This window comes from Triturus cristatus, chromosome 3_2 (genome assembly GCF_964204655.1).
Source record: "Triturus cristatus chromosome 3_2, aTriCri1.1, whole genome shotgun sequence".
NCBI classification, from domain to species: Eukaryota; Metazoa; Chordata; class Amphibia; order Caudata; family Salamandridae; genus Triturus; species Triturus cristatus.
In genome coordinates this window covers 1,167,099,611-1,167,122,336 of record NC_140584.1, presented here as the reverse complement: position 1 = coordinate 1,167,122,336, position 22,726 = coordinate 1,167,099,611, and the positions used below count along the sequence as shown (strand labels likewise).

Here is a 22,726-nt window from a genome sequence, read left to right as displayed (position 1 = left end):
ACGAAATGTTGTAAATCTGGAAATGCAGCAGAATCCATTGATGTTGCGTGGGAACACCCACAGCGACACCCATGGCACTGCCCTTTCATGCAAACTGATGCATGAAAAGGGGCCGTATTTACAAGGCCATGAAAACTATGCAGGGTGGCTTTGCGTGGCCTTGTAAATATGGGGCAGCACACTGCGCCCCCGGTGCGTAAAAAAAATGACGCACACCTGCGGCACAATGGGCTTGTAAATAAGGCCCTTCCTTTCCGTGCCAAGCCTCTCACACACTGTATATCCTTCCAAAACCCCTAACCCTCTTTCCCTATTCTTCTGCTTGTCTCTCATTCTTCCTACCTGGTCCCAAGTGTCCAGCAAGAAGACGTCATCCTCATCAAGATCATCCTGATTGAAATCTGTTATTTCCGTGGCAACAAATGTCCCAGTCTGATTGGAGCATTCAAAGAGGCGTGGCGAGATGTCCACTGACTCCTTCTGCAACCTGTGAGTGAAAATGATTGACAGTTGATTTACCAACCAGCAAGTTAGCTCAGTAAGTTGTGTGCGTGCTGCTGCTATCTGGTGTGACCTACATATCATGGAGCAGATTTACAAGACACTTGCGCCACTTTTGCGTCACTTTTAACATGGGAAAAGTCACGCAAAAGTGGCGCAAGGGGCTTGTAAATCTGCCCCCATGAGTCTGTATTCCGCAAGAATCAAACTCAGCCTCTTATCCTTCTGTGGTTGATAAAATTGAGTATCATTAAATTGAGTAATAGCAACAATTGTTATTTACAGCACTTAGAAGCGGCTACAGTCTTCGGCGCTATGTAAAATATGAAGCTTTAGTACACGTAGCCCGGGGATGCAAGCTTTGCACAGGATACATCTGCTGTCTAAATTCAAAAGTGCTCTATTATTGCCCGAGCCACACAAGGAAGCAAAGTGGTTCCCGCCATAAAGGTTGAAACCAGACCTGCAATGAACCACGCAAGAGCGCAAGCGGGACCGAAACCTCTGAAGCGAGGTTTGGGGGCAACACCTCTCAAAAACGTTTTTTTAAAATTTGTCCAAACTGTTCAATTTTACAGCACTCATTTTTAGTTACATTGTCTAAATGGCTGTAGGGTTTACATTACATGTGGTTCTGCATATTTATTTTTTATTACGTCGTTTTTAGGTCTCGCCTAAGCCAGCGCTTTCGCGCTGCTCTCGCGAGAGCTTTTGTAAATGGGGGATTTGGAAGTGCAAACTAGTGCTTTCAGGCATCCAAATACAGTGCATGTGCGCCGGGCGCGCGCACCATTTGGCAGCTTGTGTCATTCATTTCGCAGCCGCTTTGATGTTCTCAGTAAGCCGCGCGGCCACTGAGAACATCAAAGCGGCTGCGAATGTGCTCACCATATGCCAGCCTGCGTGCCTCTCTCCCCTACCCCCTCCCTTATCCCACTTCCTGCTTGTTTTTTAGGTCTCGCCTGAGCCAGCGCTTTAGCGCTGCTCTCGCAAGAGCTTTTGTAAATGGGGGATTTGGAAGTGCAAATTAGTGCTTTCAGGCCTCCAAATACAGTGCATGTGCGCCGGGCCCGCGCAATATTTGGCAGCCTGTGTCATTCATTTCGCGGCCGCTTTGATGTTCTTAGTGAGTGCTCACCATATGCCAGCCTGCGTGCCTCTCTCCCCTACCCCCTCCCTTATCCCACTTCCTGCTTGTTTTTTTTAACTGCAACATGTTTTTGTCAATGTTTGGAAAAGGAATCATGTGCAAGTCACACATATATAAACACATATTTTAATTCACACACACAAAAGGGCACACAATCCAGCTGCATAAAGCAAAACAAGCATTGGCAAAGCCAACAAGTCTGACTTGTATGTGCTAACACATGTAGTACAGGTATGCACACATGCAATTTGCATGCAATAGCCTCCTTAGGTCAAATCTTTTGTCTTTGCCAATGCTTGTTTGATCCGGCAGACACATTTCAGTACCAGTATCCTGGAAACAATGGTCCTTCTCAGGCAGGTTATGTTAGAAGATTTACAGCCTACTGGTGGCCTTAAAGGTCCTGTGCTTGCGAGCCGTCAGTGTGTTTTTACTTCAGATCCAACTCCTCCTGCATTCGTCCACTCCAGGTTTGGCAGCAGGCTTGGTGTCACTGTGCTGAGAGAAAACAGCAGCGTGCTGGCCTCGCCTCCTTCATCATTAGTGCTCCCCACGAGCCACGACAGAGGGAGATGCGGAAGCCGACGAGAGCGCGCGCCACTGGCTTGCTTGAAGGGAGCCCATTTTCAGTGACTGTGGGCGCGTGATTTGTACAATTAGATGCAACTTGAAACGATTCAGCTCTCTGAACACTCATTCGATTTTATGATACTGGCAACGGAGGAGTGACCTGACATAATTTTGTTGCGTTTCCTCAGCAGCACAAAAACAGAGGCCTTCAATTTAAAGGAATAGCTGAATTATTTATTACCCAAGTCAGCAGTTCTCATTACCGACCTCGGAAGGCTGATTGGCTGATACAGCTAAGAGTTTGATGGCTTTCAAATCGGTGATTAAACTACTTCAAACCCGCTCATCGACCCACCAAGCAATCTAGGCCTTTTGTTTTTTTGCATATTTATATAGCGCGAACTCGACCCGGAGGTATCGGAGCGCTTTACACGAGCACCGTATTTACATTGGCACGGGGAGATTAAGTGTTTTGCCCAGAATCACAGTATGTGGACGCGACTCCGAGGCTCGAACCCTTGTTTCCAGCACCAAAGTCGTCAGTCTAGCCGACGGACCACATCCTCTCCCCTGATAGTTTGACTTGGCACCGCTCTGTGAGTCACCTGTAACTTTTGTAATGCAACCCATTGCAATATTACAGACACACTACACATCACAACAGGTGTATTTTGTGTTAAAAAAGCTTTCTTTTATTTAAGTCAGTAGTCTTGATATCAGCACTGGAAGAATGAAAGGATGAATAGGCATAACACTTTGCAGAGAAACAAACTTATTACTAAGGTGCTGATTTACAATTGTGCAGACAGCGTACTCTGTCACAGATGTGGCGGAATACCCTGTCCCCCAAAACCTTGCCCCTTCCACCTTATTTAGACTTGGGTAGACTGCCAGCTTCCGTTGACGGAGCCGCTGTAGGCTCAATCGATGGAGAGCTTCCGCCGACGGCCTGATGGAGAAGGGGCCATTACAGGAAAGACTTTCCACCCCTCTCCTTAATAAAGGTAAATCCTGCTGGTGAAGGACGAATAAAATAACAAGCATTTGCAATGAAATAGGTCTCGTAATTACGCGAGTTTGAGCTATTGGCATTATAAATGACAATGCCTTTTATTTGTGTGTCTGTTTGTAAAACATAAATAAAAGGCATTGTTATTTACAATGCCAATAGCTCAGACTCGCGTAAATGCGAGACCTATTGCATTGCAAATGCTTGTTTGAACTGCAACATGTTTTTGTCAATGTTTGGAAAAGGAATCATGTGCAAGTCACACATATATAAACACATATTTTAATTCACACACACAAAAGGGCACACAATCCAGCTGCATAAAGCAAAACAAGCATTGGCAAAGCCAACAAGTCTGACTTGTATGTGCTAACACATGTAGTACAGGTATGCACACATGCAATTTGCATGCAATAGCCTCCTTAGGTCAAATCTTTTGTCTTTGCCAATGCTTGTTTGATCCGGCAGACACATTTCAGTACCAGTATCCTGGAAACAATGGTCCTTCTAAGGCAGGTTATGTTAGAAGATTTACCACCTACTGGTGGCCTTAAAGGTCCTGTGCTTGCGAGCCGTCAGTGTGTGTTTACTTCAGATCCAACTCCTCCTGCATTCGTCCACTCCAGGTTTGGCAGCAGGCTTGGTGTCACTGTGCTGAGAGAAGACAGCAGAGTGCTGGCCTCGCCTCCTTCATCATTAGTGCTCCCCGCGACCACGACAGAGGGAGATGCGGAAGCCGACGAGAGCGCGCGCCACTGGCTTTCTTGAAGGGAGCCCGTTTTCAGTGACTGTGGGCGCGTGATTTGTACAATTAGATGCAACTTGAAACGATTCAGCTCTCTGAACACTCATTTGATTTTATGATACTGGCAACGGAGGAGTGACCTGACATAATTTTGTTGCGTTTCCTTAGCAGCACAAAAACAGAGGCCTTCAATTTAAAGGAATAGCTGAATTATTTATTACCCAAGTCAGCAGTTCTCATTACCGACTTCGGAAGGCTGATTGGCTGATACAGCTAAGAGTTTGATGGCTTTCAAATCAGTGATTAAACTACTTCAAACCCGCTCATCGACCCACCAAGCAATCTAGGCCTTTTTGTTTTTTGCATATTTATATAGCGCGAACTCGACCCGAAGGTATCGGAGCGCTTTACACGAGCACCGTATTTACATTGGCACGGGGAGATTAAGTGTTTTGCCCAGAATCACAGCATGTGGACGCTGTGGAAATATGGATTTTTATGATCAGTTATGTCCCCTATCTTGGACCCCAACGGTTTCATGTATAAATCATAAGTACATGTATGATCCCTCCAGTTCCAGTTATGAAGACGCAAACACATGTGCGTCCACCGCCAACATGTCCTCTTTCAGATCCGCCATGAATGGGCCGGATATTCTATTCCTAAGTATGAAAGGCCACCGGCTTTATATGGTTCATTTATCCCATTTTACAGTCCAGGCGAGTAGGCCCTGATTCTGCCGTTAAGCCTTTTCCTGCCTTCTGCCTCTGAAAGCTCCAGTCTGAGCTCGCATCTGTATCCATGAACTTTGTCCTATTCCCTGCGCGGCTAACGGTGCCTGACTCCAGCCTGTTGCCTGCCAAAAACTGTATTTCACCTTCGAGATTATCTGCTCCGCTCCCCATCCAATGCATTCCTGTCTAGTAGTTTAAGTAAACATTCTTCCAGCTACCGAGCAAAGGGCCCGGCTTCTCTGTCTTTATGCAAGTAATTCATAGCCCTGTTACTATGGAAGATTTCTGCCCTCGCATCTAGTGTAGACACTTAGACGCTTGTACACGCACTCACAGTCAGTATAGAATAGATTTTGTTCGAAAGACCTTTCCTTTTGGATAACATAGTTCTTTAAACATAGGATGTTAGATATGATTTGGGATTAGGTTGACTTGACCCCCCAGACTTCTGTCTCCACACGTAGAGCTAAATGTCAAGTCCCCTTCACCCCCTAGTTGCACGTCAATCACACGTCATGCTGCTGCGCGCGCATCCCTGCCAAGTATTTCTGCTGACATTGCGAAATTCTTCCATGGAACCACCCTATTGTGACATCATACCTGATGACGTTCTTTAGTTACGCCCAGTTACACCCACTTTAGCTACGCATGTATGTTTTATCTTTGCTATCAATTGTTACGCCTCCTGCATTTGCTTCACTGTAATGCCTATTGTATAAAAATGATTACTTGTCAATAAATTAGGGCCCTTCACTTCCTGAACCTTCGTGGTGATGGAATATGGAGCTCCTCAATTCGAATTGATCTTGGAATAAAGCCTGTTAGGAAACTCTAATACCACGGATTCTGCCTCTTATTTTTCTGAGCTATTATTATTAATTTCCCGCATCAAATTAAGTTCCGGTAATTAAATTATTTACCACATATATGGCGCCCGAACAGGGACACTTTCTCATCTCACGCGCCGGCGGTGCGTTGCAGGCCCGGTCTCCTGTCACAGCTGGACGGACAACAACGCGTACCCACAGGATTTCCTGTATCTCCCTCCTGCCGAGCGGGGGTAACTGAGGCTGCGATCAACACCCAGACGAGGCGGTGAGAAGTGCGAAGTATCCCGACCAGAGCCTAGCTGAGAGAGCAAGATCCGAGGTATACAGAGGCCCACCAGTTTCCGAAGTTTCCGAAGTTTCGAGTCAAGTCCAGTCCGGTTCAAGTTCAGTTCAGTTCCGAGGCCTTCCGTTCCGAGCTACCCGGTGAGTACCATTGTCGGGGAGGCGTTCTGACGTGCACATAGTTTGTGCCGGTCAAGACGGGTTTGGGTACACAAATCCGGTCTGCACTGTTTCAGCAGTGTATCTGTACTGTTTAGCAGTATATCAAGTATGTCTAGTATATAATTCAGAATTACCTAGTTAGTATCGAGTATTATGCTTAGTGACTAGTTCCCTAAATGGCCATCATTGTTGTTCATTAAACGTTAAATGTTAAATGTTTTAAATACGTTCTGCATACTGTGGTGTGAATGACTGTTCATTATTGTGTTTTGCTGTATTAAACGTGTTCAAAATTAGGTATCAGATCAGTTCTCAATATGCCGCTCTTTTCGAAATTAAGACAGATCAAAACTAGAAAAGGGGTGCTCGAAGAAGCTGTTCCCATTCCTCCTAGGGACACTCCAGGGTACTTCATGTATCATAAACATGGCCTGGACGCCATATTATTTCTTGATTTATGGGTGGACTACACCAAGGAATTACCAGAAAATCAGAGGTGGCCCGCAGCGGGGACCTGGGATGCAGATTGCATCATGAAAGTAGAGGAAGAATTATGGAAAAAGAAGGCTAGACAGTCACAGAAAGATGCCATTGAATTATGGCGTAAAGAATCATATAGACGTACAGAAAAAGCGCTCAGACAGGAAGAGAAAAGTAAGGAGAATTCAAATAAAGTTCGAGAAAATGTATTAATTGAAGAAGGTACTCGAGTAAAGTCAGAACAAACAGACAGACAAAGAAATGCCCTTGTGAATGGTATGTATCCTCTTCTGGCCGAAGGATTACCTAAGGCTACTCCGGAGATACCAAAGGACTTGCCAACCCCATTGTTCCCGATAAAAGTACATCCCAAAGGGCATCCCAGAACCGCAGAAGATGTTTTTCTTTCCTCTTATTTAGACGACGCAGCTCCCGAGTATGCTAATGCTGCGCCACATAGACCGCCTGCTGAGGGGGTTCAACGCCAAGACCCTCCTCCGTCTGTACCTCTGCAACAGCAAACTCCGACACAAGTTCCGGCAAGCACATCTGTTTCTACATCTGTATCCACACCTATGGTTGCTATATCACGTTCAACGAATCCTTTCACATCCAGCACCCCAGGTGGTGCTACTGGAGGTACATCAAGCATTTTTTCCACGCCACCCAGAGCAAATAAACTTTCCTTTCAAGAATCAGTCCACCAACGTACGCCCAAACTAGTAACTCCCAACACGCTCAAGGAACTTCTAATAGATTGTAGATATGACCCTGTGCCCGGAAAAGGGGACGAAATGGTGCTGGCATCATTACGTATCCGACGAGCTGCAATATATTTAGGGAAAATACCAGGAATGACTGCACATTTAGAAAATATATATCACTTTGTTCAGTCAGGGCGAGACCCTGAGAGTATTAACAGAGCCATGGAGTACCAAAAAGTGGAAATACAGGGGGAACTGTTACGTTTCCTCATAAACTGTGTGATCAGAAATCAAGACCGACCAGGGGTAAATTTGGAAGAAATGCAAATTCTTACCACGTGGAGTAAGAATATATCAGAGGGGAGACATGATAAACGATCATGTATAGTAGCTATGTGCCGAAAGATCCGCAAAGAAATAGAACGAATACACGAAGAAAGATTAGCAGTAGACGAACCTGAACAAAGCGAGGACGAGGAAGAATTAGAACTGCCCACAGGACAGTTAGAAACCGTGGCCTATGTAGGTAGAGGAAGATCTTGCAATAATACTAGATGTTTTACTGATCCGATACGTCCGATACGTCCAGATAATAGCAGAAAATTCCAAACTCCTATAATAAATTTAAGGTCCCCCGAACATTCATTCCAAGACGCTGATAAATTACTCCGAGAACGAAGGGGTTATCATATACTCGATTCTATGGATGAACAAGAATTAGCCAGGTCAGCCGTACACTGGGTTGATAGTCCTGGAAAATATGGTGATGACACACTAGCGCATACGTTTTTGAACCTCGCCCCAGATGAACAGCGTTTAGCTGGTATCTATATGATTCAACAACTCCTTATATTATATAAAAGCCAACACTCCGATCCTGGTCCCTTACCTGATATATTGACTGAATTACTCACGAACAAATGGAGAGGTTCAGGTGCTGAGTTAATTAGAGTAATACAAGAATCCAGAAAGCAGTACATTCTTTTTGTATGCCCAGAACATGTCTCACTGCCCATCAAGGAAAGAACGACGTATTACATGGATAGACAGAATCCCTTACGCGAAGTGCACCCGATAAAAGGTGAGGACAATCAGTTTAAACGTGTGTTTGTGTACACACCCATATCTAAAATAGAACTATTAGAAATGAAGAAAGTGGTACCCAGTCATGATAAAGACCCAGCGGGTTTCCACCGTGAAATTAAAGATATGTTACTCATGGGAGAATATACCTACCCCGACATTATGACAATATTGAAGGTATTAATGCCTGCGGGCATTTACGAAAAACTCAAGGAAAAGGATTGGGAGGTGGGAGATCAGAAGATAGATTGGACAGCATTAGAAAACGAAGAAAAAGCTCAAGGTCCAGGTTCAGGGCTTGGGGAAAAGACCAAAACACTACCAGGTTTACTAGTACAGGTACTGCCACGTTTATTAACTACGAAAAAGGAAGACTGGGGTGCAATATCAGCCTGTAAACAAAAACCAGATGAAGACACTAGTGATTTCTATTCCCGATTTGAAAAATGTTTTGGTATAAATAGTGGAATAAAAGCAAGTAGCGAGTCGTATCCACATCTGTTTGTGACAAAATTGGTTGAAAATGCCTTGCCCCAAGTTAAGAATAGAGTATTGAAATTCGAGAGTACCTGGCAAGGTAACACTCCGTCACAAATGTTACAAATGCTACAGTACCATCACAATAGAATTAGAGAAGAACAAGAACATGAACATAGACGCATGAAAGACACGAAAATGAAAATGCTAGTTTCCCAGACAGTTCCAGCTGACGGTCATAAAAAGGGTATGACACAGTCCAGTGTTTCAGCAGGTCCTGTAAAAGGGACGTGCAACTATTGTAAACAGCCAGGTCATTATGTACACGATTGTCCCGTTTTAAAACATAATATCGCCATAGGTAACACAAAAGAAAGACCAAGACCACTTAGACAGGATCAGAATCAACAAGGAGCCCCGCAGCATGCACAGTCCATGCCAGCTCCGCAACAGTCTATGCCAGCTCCACCACCGCAGCCTATTGCTGCCACACAAACAACGACCCGACAGATGTATCAGACCGCACAGTATGACTACCCTGATTATCAACGATATTCATGAAACAGCCTAGAGAGGGAAGTTGGCTTACCCCTTATTGAGGTCCCTGTAGATCAAGAAGGACCTTATGTACACAGTGAACTATTAGGCCAAGATAGAAAATTTTTACTTGATACAGGGGCAAGCCGAACAACAATAAAACGTAGTGAAGTTCCAAGGGCACCCCTCTCAGGCACACAGAATATTTCCCTTGGCTTTTCAGGAAAACCTATCATTAACGAAGTATCACAGCCTCTTCCACTTACGATTGGTCCCTTGACACGAACTACAGATTTATTACTTACTAAATCATGTCCAGAAAACCTGTTAGGCATAAAAACTTTGAAAGCTCTAGGAGCTATAATATGTTGTTCTCCGGAAGGAGTAAGATTGTTTTTACGTGATTTCAAAGGGCACTACGTGTCCCGAGACATGGATCACCGACTGCAGACTTTACCCACACATTTATGGGCACAAGGCCCTACAGATGTTGGTTGCATGAACATTACACCATATCGAGTCACACTAAAGGCAGGAGTGGTACTACCACGAATGCGACAATACAAGTTACCCCCAGATGCTGTAGTGGCTTTACTGCAAATCATTGACGAGCTTATTACCCAAGGAGTGGTTGTGGAAACCGACTCCAATGTATGTAATTCACCGATAATTCCGATTCTTAAACGAACTGATCCAACAGCCCCGCCAGTATACCGATTGGTTATTGATCTGCGCGAATTAAATAAATGTATTGTACAACAATACCCCGTAGTCCCAGACATTTCTTCATTACTGACAGCCATTGATTCCGAAGCAACATTCTTTACTGTAATTGATCTCAAGAATGCCTTCTTCAGCGTCCCAATAGATCCGGAAAGCCAATACTTGTTCGGATTTAGTTTAAATGGACGAAGCTTTAAATTCACACGCGCACCTCAAGGATTCACAGAAAGCCCCAGCATCTATAGCCAAGCACTGAAACGAGAACTCGACAGTATCCACATGCCAGTCAACACTGCCCTGCTTCAATATGTCGATGATCTACTGATCACCGCTAGAAGTGAACCTGAATGTGAGAAAGCCTCACTGACGGTTTTACAATTTTTGGCCGAAAAGGGGCACAAGGTGTCCCCTTCTAAGCTGCAATTCTGTGTCCAGCGAGTTGTTTACCTTGGTCACTCGCTGTCCAAGGAGGGAAGGCAGCTTACATCAGATCGCATCCAGTTAATTGCTAATATGCCAATGCCCAAAACACAAAAGGAGGTACGGGCTTTCATAGGCCTCACTTCATATTGTAGGCAATGGATCCCTCAGTATGCATTTCTAGAAAAACCACTCATTCAATTGACAACACAGGAGGCAGCCACATCGACTGTTCTCCCTTGGACTCAGGAACATACACAAGCTTTTGAAAGCCTAAAGAAAGCTTTATGTCAAGCACCTGTTTTAGCAACACCATGTTATAATAAACAGTTTACACTCTTTGTTACAGAACGCGAAGGTACTGCCTTGTCAGTACTCACACAGGAACAAGCAGGATCACACAAACCGTGTGCTTATTTTTCTAGTACATTAGATCCCGTAGCTCAGGCTCTGCCTGCGTGCCTGAAATCAGTGGCAGCAACAGCTTTAGCAATCAGACAAAGCGATGCCATAGTACTAGGACACCAATTGACAGTACAAGTACCACATGCAGTAGAGGTTCTCTTGAACCGCACACAAACACAACACTTGACTATAGCACGACTCACTGGTTACGAATTAACATTGTTTCAGCCACATATAGAAATCAGACGTTGTAGTACATTGAATCCTGCCACACTGTTACCTGTAAATGGAACAGACCCACTTGCACATGATTGTATTTAAGTTATCACTATCACAACGAAACCCAGACAAGACTTGACAGACGTCCCATTGTCAGACCCAGACCTGACGTTGTATGTAGATGGTTCATGTATGAGAACAAATACAGGAGAGCTAGTGGCCGCTTACGCAGTCACAACAGACACTGAAGTCATTGAAACAAACCGCATAAATACCTTGTCCGCTCAAGCAGCAGAGCTCATCGCTCTGACACAAGCCTGTATTCAAGCCACAAATAAAAAAGTCAACATATACACTGATTCACGTTATGCATTCGGAGTTGTACATGACTTCGGCGTGCTGTGGCGAGAGAGAGGTTATTTAACTTCTCACGGTGCCCACATCCAGCACGGACCCCTCATTCATGCCTTATTAGATGCAATACATCTACCCACTGCAATATCAATTATGAAATGTAAAGCTCATACGAAAGTTACTGATATCATTTCTCAAGGCAATGATCTAGCTGACAGAACAGCTAAACAGACTGCTCAAACTCAAACATCCGACATGACAAAGACAATAGTCCCGACACCAACATATTGCATGACGGTTAAGGATCCCGCTCTTGACGTAATTGACATACAGACACATGCTACACCAGACGAAATAAAGAAATGGACTGAGTTAGGAGGGATCCAAACGGATCAAGGATGGATGACGAAGGAAAAATCTGTGTGGTTCCTTCCTGATTCAATGGTCCAAGTCGTTATTAACACTGTACATAGTCCAGCGCATCTAGGAGAAAAAGCTATGCTAGACAGCATTCAACACATTTGGTTTAACAAACATTTACGAGCAGCAGCTAAACAAAAAGTTCGTACCTGTATGATCTGTTGTCAGTTTAACCCAGGTAAAAGCATTCCCGTAGAACAGGGTGGATTTCAGCCTCCTGATCACCCTTTTGAAGTCCTCCAGATGGATTATATCCAGATGGAACGATGTTGAGGATTCAAATATGTTCTCGTAGTTGTTTGTGCTCTTTCCCGTTGGACAGAGGCATACCCGGTTTCAGATTACACTGCCCCGACTACTGCCAAACAGTTGGTTCGAGAATTCTTCCCACGGTACGGCTTACCACGTGTTGTCTACTCAGATAACGGCCAGCCGTTCTCATCCGAACTAATGAAACACGTTTCACTTTTGTTAGGCTATCAGTGGAAATTTCACTGTGTCCGACACCCCGAGGCAGCAGGTCTCGTGGAAAGACATAATCAGACCCTGAAAATTAGATTGTCCAAAATATGTAGAGAGAAAGGTGTCGACTGGGTAGTAGCGTTACCAGTTGCACTCTTTTACATGAGAATGGTAGCACACTCTCGAACAGGGCTATCCCCTTATGAAGTGATCTTTGGTAGACCACCAAATATGTGGGGGACGCCTATACCACGCAAAATAACTGATATTGACTGTAATATGCTGACAGATTACCTGGCTTCCTTGATGTCTGCACTACAATCTTGTCGTTCACAGGTAGCTGCAGCCTTTCCCGACAACACCGAGGTGAAACCCCATGACGTAATTCCTGGGGATTTGGTGTTAGTGAGGAACTTTGATCGGAAGTCTCAGCTGGATCCTAGGTGGAAATCGCCTCAACTCGTACTGTTAACAACGAGGACAGCCGTGAAGATCGAAGGTCGAAAAGGCTGGATACATTCAAGTCATATCAAGAAATTTCATGGACTACCTTCCGACGTAAACGACACACCTCGCGTGTCTTCACCGATTGACTCAAAGCTTCCTTTGGTTGAACTGAATAACAAAGAACAATATAGACTAAAACTACGGTCTAACAAGTCAGGCAATTTGATTGTTTAAGTCCTCTCCAAGGTGAATCGGTCGAATTTGTCTCTGACATGTATCCCTTAGACCTGTATAGAGAAAGAAACAGAAGGACGAAGTTGAAACAACATGCGTATTGTAAATCACTGCGTAGTCATTGCACAGTGACGTTATTAATTCTGTTTTTTTTTAAGTCTTTTAATAATTACTGCAAGTATATTGTTGCACATATATTATCCTATTTCTAGACATGTTTACAATGTTACTGCTGAACATTCTTTTAGTGAATTACCTCCGCATGAGTTGTCCTATAGATTTGCGCTGCGCAATAACACTTTTATTAGTATGTTACATCATTCCCATCAGGTTAGCAATGCTACAAATTGTTGGATATGTGGCCGACTCCCTCCCTATCAGAACTATAAAGGAATTCTGCCTCTCTTTCCATACCCGTTCACACACAATGGCTCCTGTGGAGCATGGTTTAGTTTAATTAATTCTCTAGATTCGAATTCTGCAGTTTACCAGAATAACTGGGTATGGGGAAATCTGAACTTAGTTTTACTCAAAGTCTGCTACCCTAACAAGGAGGGACTTCCCAAAAGAACAGGAACTGATCTAGAAAATGAAGTATATGGATTAGGTAATTTTACGCTTAATCTCATGATCCTGAATGTCGAATCCGAAGCTACACCAATTTTGCCCGCCATGTCAGTATTTCCAGTTAAAGGTGAATTATGTGTAAGAAAGAATGGTTCCATACATATGGGCCATAGTAGATGCACCACTGTAATAGAATTCAGTGATCAAGGCAAGTCTACATTTAGAGCTTCCCGCCATTCCTACTTCATATGTGGTCAGACGGCATATATACGTTTGCCTCTAGATTGGGATGGTACCTGCTACATCGGATTCCTTTTGCCACCTGTTTTTCTAGCTCCTCCTGATTATCACAGAAATACTCATTTAGTACACAATAGAGAACGGAGAGATCTCCCAATAGTCGATTACACTGAGACAGCATGGGAAAAATACACTGATTTCAATAAAGGTCTCTTTCCCTATATAGGTACAGTCACCAATAGTAAGCTGATACGTAGATTAACCAGAACCCTTGAAGCAGTAGTGAACGAAACTATTTCCGCCTTAGGCAATTTAACAGAAGAGCAGTCTGCTATGCGGATTGTTGTGCTTCAAAATCGTCTTGTCCTTGACGTCATCCTGGCCGATAGGGGCGGAGCTTGTAGGGTTATCGGATCAAGCTGTTGCATTTTCATACCAGAAAATTCGCCATCTGTATATAAAGCCATAACTCGCCTTCATAAGATTGTAAGCCAGATACACCAGAATCCAGGCACCTGGACTTGGTCCGGTTGGTTTTTGAGTATATTGTCTACCTTTGGATGGAGGGTCCTATCCTTCCTAGGTATTGGCTTTCTCATATTATTCAGTTGCTGTCTATGCCTACAATGTGGACCAGCGATCTGTGGTCTGTGTGCCACATCGTGTATTCCACCACCAAGATTTCATTCATCACGGAAGAAGAAAGAAGAACAAATGATGCTATATGAACAGATCAACGGATTGATGAAGATTGATATCTCTTAAGGGCAAGTAGGGGACAAGGAGGGAATGTGGAAATATGGATTTTTATGATCAGTTATGTCCCCTATCTTGGACCCCAACGGTTTCATGTATAAATCATAAGTACATGTATGATCCCTCCAGTTCCAGTTATGAAGACGCAAACACATGTGCGTCCACCGCCAACATGTCCTCTTTCAGATCCGCCATGAATGGGCCGGATATTCTATTCCTAAGTATGAAAGGCCACCGGCTTTATATGGTTCATTTATCCCATTTTACAGTCCAGGCGAGTAGGCCCTGATTCTGCCGTTAAGCCTTTTCCTGCCTTCTGCCTCTGAAAGCTCCAGTCTGAGCTCGCATCTGTATCCATGAACTTTGTCCTATTCCCTGCGCGGCTAACGGTGCCTGACTCCAGCCTGTTGCCTGCCAAAAACTGTATTTCACCTTCGAGATTATCTGCTCCGCTCCCCATCCAATGCATTCCTGTCTAGTAGTTTAAGTAAACATTCTTCCAGCTACCGAGCAAAGGGCCCGGCTTCTCTGTCTTTATGCAAGTAATTCATAGCCCTGTTACTATGGAAGATTTCTGCCCTCGCATCTAGTGTAGACACTTAGACGCTTGTACACGCACTCACAGTCAGTATAGAATAGATTTTGTTCGAAAGACCTTTCCTTTTGGATAACATAGTTCTTTAAACATAGGATGTTAGATATGATTTGGGATTAGGTTGACTTGACCCCCCAGACTTCTGTCTCCACACGTAGAGCTAAATGTCAAGTCCCCTTCACCCCCTAGTTGCACGTCAATCACACGTCATGCTGCTGCGCGCGCATCCCTGCCAAGTATTTCTGCTGACATTGCGAAATTCTTCCATGGAACCACCCTATTGTGACATCATACCTGATGACGTTCTTTAGTTACGCCCAGTTACACCCACTTTAGCTACGCATGTATGTTTTATCTTTGCTATCAATTGTTACGCCTCCTGCATTTGCTTCACTGTAATGCCTATTGTATAAAAATGATTACTTGTCAATAAATTAGGGCCCTTCACTTCCTGAACCTTCGTGGTGATGGAATATGGAGCTCCTCAATTCGAATTGATCTTGGAATAAAGCCCGTTAGGAAACTCTAATACCACGGATTCTGCCTCTTATTTTTCTGAGCTATTATTATTAATTTCCCGCATCAAATTAAGTTCCGGTAATTAAATTATTTACCACAACGCGACCCCGAGGCTCGAACCCTTGTTTCCAGCACCAAAGTCGGCAGTCTAGCCGACGGACCACATCCTCTCCCCTGATAGTTTGACTTGGCACCGCTCTGTGAGTCACCTGTAACTTTTGTAATGCAACCCATTGCAATATTACAGACACACTACACATCACAACAGGTGTATTTTGTGTTAAAAAAGCTCTCTTTTATTTAAGTCAGTAGTCTTGATATCAGCACTGGAAGAATGAAAGGATGAATAGGCATAACGCTTTGCAGAGAAACAAACTTATTACTAAGGTGCTGATTTACAATTGTGCAGACAGCGTGCTCTGTCACAGATGTGGCGGAATACCCTGTCCCCCAAAACCTTGCCCCTTTCACCTTATTTAGACTTGGGTAGACTGCCATCTTCCGTTGACGGAGCCGCTGTAGGCTCAATCGATGGAGAGCTTCCGCCGACGGCCTGATGGAGAAGGGGCCATTAGAGGAAAGACTTTCCACCCCTCTCCTTATTAAAGGTAAATCCTGCTGTTGAAGGACGAATAAAATAACAAGAATTTGCAATGAAATAGCTGTCGTAATTACGCGAGTTTGAGCTATTGGCATTATAAATGACAATGCCTTTTATTTATGTGTCTGTTTGTAAAACATAAATAAAAGGCATTGTTATTTACAATGCCAATAGCTCAATCTCGCGTAAATGCGAGACCTATTGCATTGCAAATGCTTGTTTTAACTGCAACATGTTTTTGTCAATGTTTGGAAAAGGAATCATGTGCAAGTCACACATATATAAACACATATTTTAATTCACACACACAAAAGGGCACACAATCCAGCTGCATAAAGCAAAACAAGCATTGGCAAAGCCAACAAGTCTGACTTGTATGTGCTAACACATGTAGTACAGGTATGCACACATGCAATTTGCATGCAATAGCCTCCTTAGGTCAAATCTTTTGTCTTTGCCAATGCTTGTTTGATCCGGCAAACACATTTCAGTACCAGTATCCTGGAAACAATGGTCCTTCTAAGGCAGGTTATGTTAGAAGATTTACCGCCTACTGGTGGCCTTAAAGGTCCTGTGCTTGCGAGCCGTCAGTGTGTGTTTACTTCAGATCCAACTCCTCCTGCATTCGTCCACTCCAGGTTTGGCAGCAGGCTTGGTGTCACTGTGCTGAGAGAAGACAGCAGCGTGCTGGCCTCGCCTCCTTCATCATTAGTGCTCCCCGCGACCACGATAGAGGGAGATGCGGAAGCCGACGAGAGCGCGCGCCACTGGCTTGCTTGAAGGGAGCCCGTTTTCAGTGACTGTGGGCGCGTGATTTGTACAATTAGATGCAACTTGAAACGATTCAGCTCTCTGAACACTCATTTGATTTTATGATACTGGCAACGGAGGAGTGACCTGACATAATTTTGTTGCGTTTCCTTAGCAGCACAAAAACAGAGGCCTTCAATTTAAAGGAATAGCTGAATTATTTATTACCCAAGTCAGCAGTTCTCATTACCGACCTCGGAAGGCTGATTGGCTGATACAGCTAAGAGTTTGATGGCTTTCAAATCAGTGATTAAACTACTTCAAACCCGCTCATCGACCCACCAAGCAATCTAGGCCTTTTTGTTTTTTGCATATTTATATAGCGCGAACTCGACCCGAAGGTATCGGAGCGCTTTACACGAGCACCGTATTTACATTGGCACGGGGAGATTAAGTGTTTTGCCCAGAATCACAGGATGTGGACGCGACCCCGAGGCTCGAACCCTTGTTTCCAGCACCAAAGTCGGCAGTCTAGCCGACGGACCACATCCTCTCCCCTGATAGTTTGACTTGGCACCGCTCTGTGAGTCACCTGTTACTTTTGTAATGCAACCCATTGCAATATTACAGACACACTACACATCACAACAGGTGTATTTTGTGTTAAAAAAGCTCTCTTTTATTTAAGTCAGTAGTCTTGATATCAGCACTGGAAGAATGAAAGGATGAATAGGCATAACGCTTTGCAGAGAAACAAACTTATTACTAAGGTGCTGATTTACAATTGTGCAGACAGCGTACTCTGTCACAGATGTGGCGGAATACCCTGTCCCCCAAAACCTTGCCCCTTCCACCTTATTTAGACTTGGGTAGACTGCCAGCTTCCGTTGACGGAGCCGCTGTAGGCTCAATCGATGGAGAGCTTCCGCCGACGGCCTGATGGAGAAGGGGCCATTAGAGGAAAGACTTTCCACCCCTCTCCTTATTAAAGGTAAATCCTGCTGGTGAAGGACGAATAAAATAACAAGCATTTGCAATGAAATAGGTCTCATAATTACGCGAGTTTGAGCTATTGGCATTATAAATGACAATGCCTTTTATTTATGTGTCTGTTTGTAAAACATAAATAAAAGGCATTGTTATTTACAATGCCAATAGCATTGTTATTTACAATGCCAATAGCTCAAACTCGCGTAAATGCGAGACCTATCGCATTGCAAATGCTTGTTCTTAGGGTATTTGAAAAGTGCTAGATACAGTCTGGCAGCCTCAAGGCACTTGCGAAGGAGAACTAACAGGCGAGAGATTGTATCTGAACCATGAACAAGATCACAGGAAGCAGACAAGAGCTCAGCAGGAGCTTCCGCGGACCTGCCAGGGAGCTCCGCGGACCTGCCAAGGAGCTCCGCGGAACTGCCAGGGAGCTCCGCGGAACTGCCAGGGAGCTCCATGGAACTGTTAGGGAGCTCCGCGGAACTGTCCAGTCCCACTGCGGATAGCTCAGCTTTACAGTTTTCCACAGAAATAGGGAATACTATTATTTATCAGCTAATATTTCTTCAGTCAACGGGTTGTAATAATTAGTGCATGTCGAGAAGGGGAGGTGTCAGTTACAGTAAACAGGAGCAGGGCCGCGCAGTAACTGTTTCCCTTCATGAGTGCGGCTATTTCCTTTCTTCCAGAGAGTGAAGATTTGATGTATGGTAACTACGCGCCTTATGCATTTATTTTAAGTTAGAGTCTGCCCCCTGCTGGCTGACTGTAATCGCTACAGGAAGGTGGCGGCTCATTGATTTTATTCTCCTCCTTGGTTGGGTGGCTTCAAACTCGCACATTCCTGACTTAGGCACAGAGGGGCTTATTTACAAGGCCGTTGCGCCACTTTTGCGTCATTTTTTTAACATGGAAAAGTGACGCAAAAGTGGCGCAAGGGGCTTGTAAATCTGCCCCAGAGTTTACAGGGTGCCTCCTCTTCTAGAATGGAATCCCGTCTCCTCTCTAAACAACTACTAGCGCTGCACAAACATATGTGATACAGGGGAATGTGAGGCGCTAGGAGTGATTACCTGGGCTACATTTGATGAACAGTTGTTACGCCTTCTCTTATCTCAGTTGGAAACTATTTTGACTAATACCTTTTTAAAAGTAACATATCAGAGAGGGCTGTGCTTGTTATTGTTATGTTTCAGGCTGATATAAACTGCATCCTTTACCAGCTATAAGGCAGCTGCCTTGCAGTTTGACTGCAGCTCCCTGATGCCGAGTAATAGCTCACTGTGCTATACTCCGGCACCTCTTGGAAATTCGCTGTTCATTGTAAATTTGTATTTTTTCCTGTGCATCCCTCACCCCTGCTTGCTGTGTTGGATTTTGTGTTTGTGTACCCTTCATTTTTAGGTCGAGGACTACCGGTCTGCCGAAGGCAGAACCGGAAGTCGGAAGATTTAATGTTTTCTAGAGTGGCTATTTAGCCCGCCTCTCTTTTAGCTTCTCCTCCATTGGCTGGCTTCCTAAATGGAGGCCAGCTATTGGAGGAGAGAGCCGTCCCTCCAAATAGGCTCCGTCTTTTTCAGATTCGGGGGCGTGTTCCTTGCTGTTCTTTCCACTTTTTAGCCACGCCCTTTTAGAACAGCTGGCACACGCCCCGGATCCGAAAAAGTTACGATTCTTTCATCTGCCATTTTATTGCTGTCCTCTGGCCGTGAGGATCTTCGTGCTGTTGTGCGTATAGTTAAGGCATTTCGCCTGTTTGTTCCTCCTTGCTCTTTTTTTTTCCCAGTCGCCTTTAGCAAAGTTAGCCGTGTCAAAGTCAGCCGTGTGTTTACTTTCGGGCCGTGAGGATCTTCGTGACGCGGGCCGGGCGTCAGGGACCGTGAGGGCAGGAGAGTCTCAGAAGTCTCCTGTTCGGCAGACCTGACCCCGGCGGCACCGGGATCGGAATCCACAGGGTTAAAAGGTGAACTTGCAGTAAACCTGCCCCCTCCACGGCCGGGCATTAAACATTCACGGCCATCTGAGCGGGAGGCTGTCTCGGGGCGGCGCTGTCTCCTGACAGACCCGGTCTCGGCCACTCTCGGTTTCACCGGTGCCCTGCCAGGAAATCCATTAACGCCTTCACTCCTTGCCAGGCACAACAGCTCTTGGTTGATACTCGGTGGGTTAATGCACCGGCTACTGCCAGTGTAACCTCCACGGTAAACGACCCCCTTCTCGGCAATTTAGAAGTGTGGGCGGGTTAATGCACAGCCTGCAGGGCTCTCGGTCTAACGGGAGCTCGCAGGGTCAGATCCGATTTGGATAACTTGGGCTTGGTATTTCTACAGGGATAACTCTGGTGCGTTGATATGTCTATCGGGATCTTTGTGAGACTTGCAGGTTAAAGGTTGTATTTTTGGTGAAATAGATTAACTGGATAATGCACAACCTGCGGTCGCAATGTGAGTATACTATGCATCTGTATTGGGCCAATCACATTAACCTAGCTCAGTGTGACAATACAACTGTTGTCGGAGCTGTGTGTCACATACAGGTTAAAGCCCACACCCTCGGCGAGGGCGCCCACGAGGTTGGTGCATTAACCCGTCGAGCTGTAAAGCGAACGGGGGGGGGGGGGGGGGAGGGGAGTGTGTCTAACCTGCAAGTCCCAGAGGGTCGAAGTCCAGAACAGAGCTCGTGCGCAGACTTGTGTGTTGCCCAGAGTCAGAAAGTGGGGAGCTGGGGTTGGTAATTAGACACCCAGAAACTTGGGTGCTTCAAAACCAGAAGCTAAACGTTTCCTCAGTACCGTGTACATTTGTTTCACATACTCCGGGATTGTTCGATAGCGCACATGCACTCCAAGGCGCAACATCTCTTAAACAACATTTAAATACATTATTTTCCTAGTTTTTTGTAAGCTTCCTTTCTGATTTTCGTACATTTTCGGCATTTGTTAGAGCTGTAGTTTAAGGGTTAAACACTCGCCTGCAATTAAACCCCCCTTGTTTTTAAGTATTATTCAAGTACAGACAGCGGTGCCAGGGAGGAGTATTTTAAAGTTTCTGTTATTGCTTGTATGTGGTATATGCCTTAAAACTCCCACTGCCGTGATTATTTACGTTGTACTGTGATTATTTTGTAAACTTGCGCGAAATGCTCTGAAATAATTTACATTAATTTAATGCCAAACATGACACATACAAGATAAAACCGCTTATTAGTGTGCATTATAAAATATCTACGTAACTGCGTCCCCTTAGTCCACACGCAGTGTCTGATAAACAAACCAAACAAAAAAAACATTATTTATATAAACAAGGTACTCCCTTTTTTATGGCAACCTATCTTAAGCTATATCTAATGTTAACTTGTTTTTCATATAGCGCTCCATACTGCTTTATTACCGTTTGAGCGCTGTAAATAATGGAGTTATTACCCAATGCATTTGTTCTCCCATTTACCAAACTAAGACGGATGGGTGGTCCTTGATGTGGTTGGAACTTGTGACCCAAAGAAACTCGTGTTCTAGCAGCAAACTTAACCCAGTGTGCCATCCACGTTATGTTGGCAGCGTGTCAGTTTCGAGCGAGTAAATCAATGTAGTTTTAAAAATAACTTACACCGATATCTTCTTTTCCAAGATTGCCCTTCAGTTTAATTGGAGTGCGGACATTTAAACTTTCAGAATCCTTGTGTCATTTATCAGGCTTGTATTTTCGATTCATATTGCTCTAAAACCTAAATCAATGGTATTCAAGAGCTCAGCTATCATACTGACGTATGCCATTCCAGCTCCTCTCTGCTGACCACATTTCTTTTACTTTTTATTATTTTCGTTTATGATACTTCAGTTTTTAGCGAAAATTCAATCGTAGGCCATTGCTCGACTTTTCTCCTCTCTTGCAAATGGATACCAGCTCTTGCAGGTCTGTACATTTTAGAATTTTTAGGTGTCCTTCTAAATTTGAACAATCCTCTCCACCTGGCTCGAAATGTGAAGCTTAAAGTGTCAGAAACACAAAGTATCCAAGGTTCATGCCTGCTGCCTTAAACTGCTCCAGCGTGAATGTGCAAACTTACCTTGCACAAACACTGCACACGAAAACAAGCAAAAGTTATACTCCCACCGGAGCCTAGTTCAGCAGCGTGTGTGCTCCTCATCACGAGATCAGAACTCTGCAACATCTCACTAACTCACTTTCACTGTCTCTTTCACTACCTCTCTCTATCTCACTACATCACAACACCACTCTGCTTACATATCACTACCTCACAACATCCCTCTCCCTCACTACATCACTGTTTCACTACCTCACTCTCTCACTACATAACTCTCTCTACCTCACTACTCCACTCTATCTCACTACCTCACAACTTCTCTCTCTCAAAACATCACTACCTCACTCTCTAGCTCACAACTTCACTCTCTCTCACTCACTACCTCAATCACTCTCTATCTCACTACCTCACTCTTTCTATCTCACTAACTCACTTTCACTCTCTCTTTCACTACCTCTCTCTATCTCACTACATCACAACATCACTCTATGCTTATATATCACTACCTCACAACATCCCTCTCCCTCACTACCTCACTCTCTCACTACCTCACTCTCTCACTACCTCACTCTCTATCTACCTCACTCTCTCTCACTACCTCACTCTCTATTTAAATACCTCACTCTCTCTCTCTATCTCACTACCTCTCTCTCTGCTAATGCAATAGGTATCACATATGCAAAAAAAAAAGCTAATGCCAATAGAAATGACAA

The 22,726-nt window shown here is 44.4% G+C and overlaps 1 protein-coding gene across 2 annotated transcripts in view; it reads right to left on the bottom strand.

Moving 5' to 3' along the window:
• Positions 1 to 22,726, bottom strand: part of VIL1 (villin 1) — a 189,825-nt gene that overhangs the window by 34,332 nt on the left and 132,767 nt on the right. For both annotated transcript variants that reach the window (XM_085650036.1, XM_085650035.1), the window contains exon 16: positions 343 to 487. In XM_085650036.1, the coding sequence (XP_085506162.1) occupies positions 343 to 487 (145 nt within the window). The remainder of the gene's footprint in view (positions 1 to 342; positions 488 to 22,726) is intronic.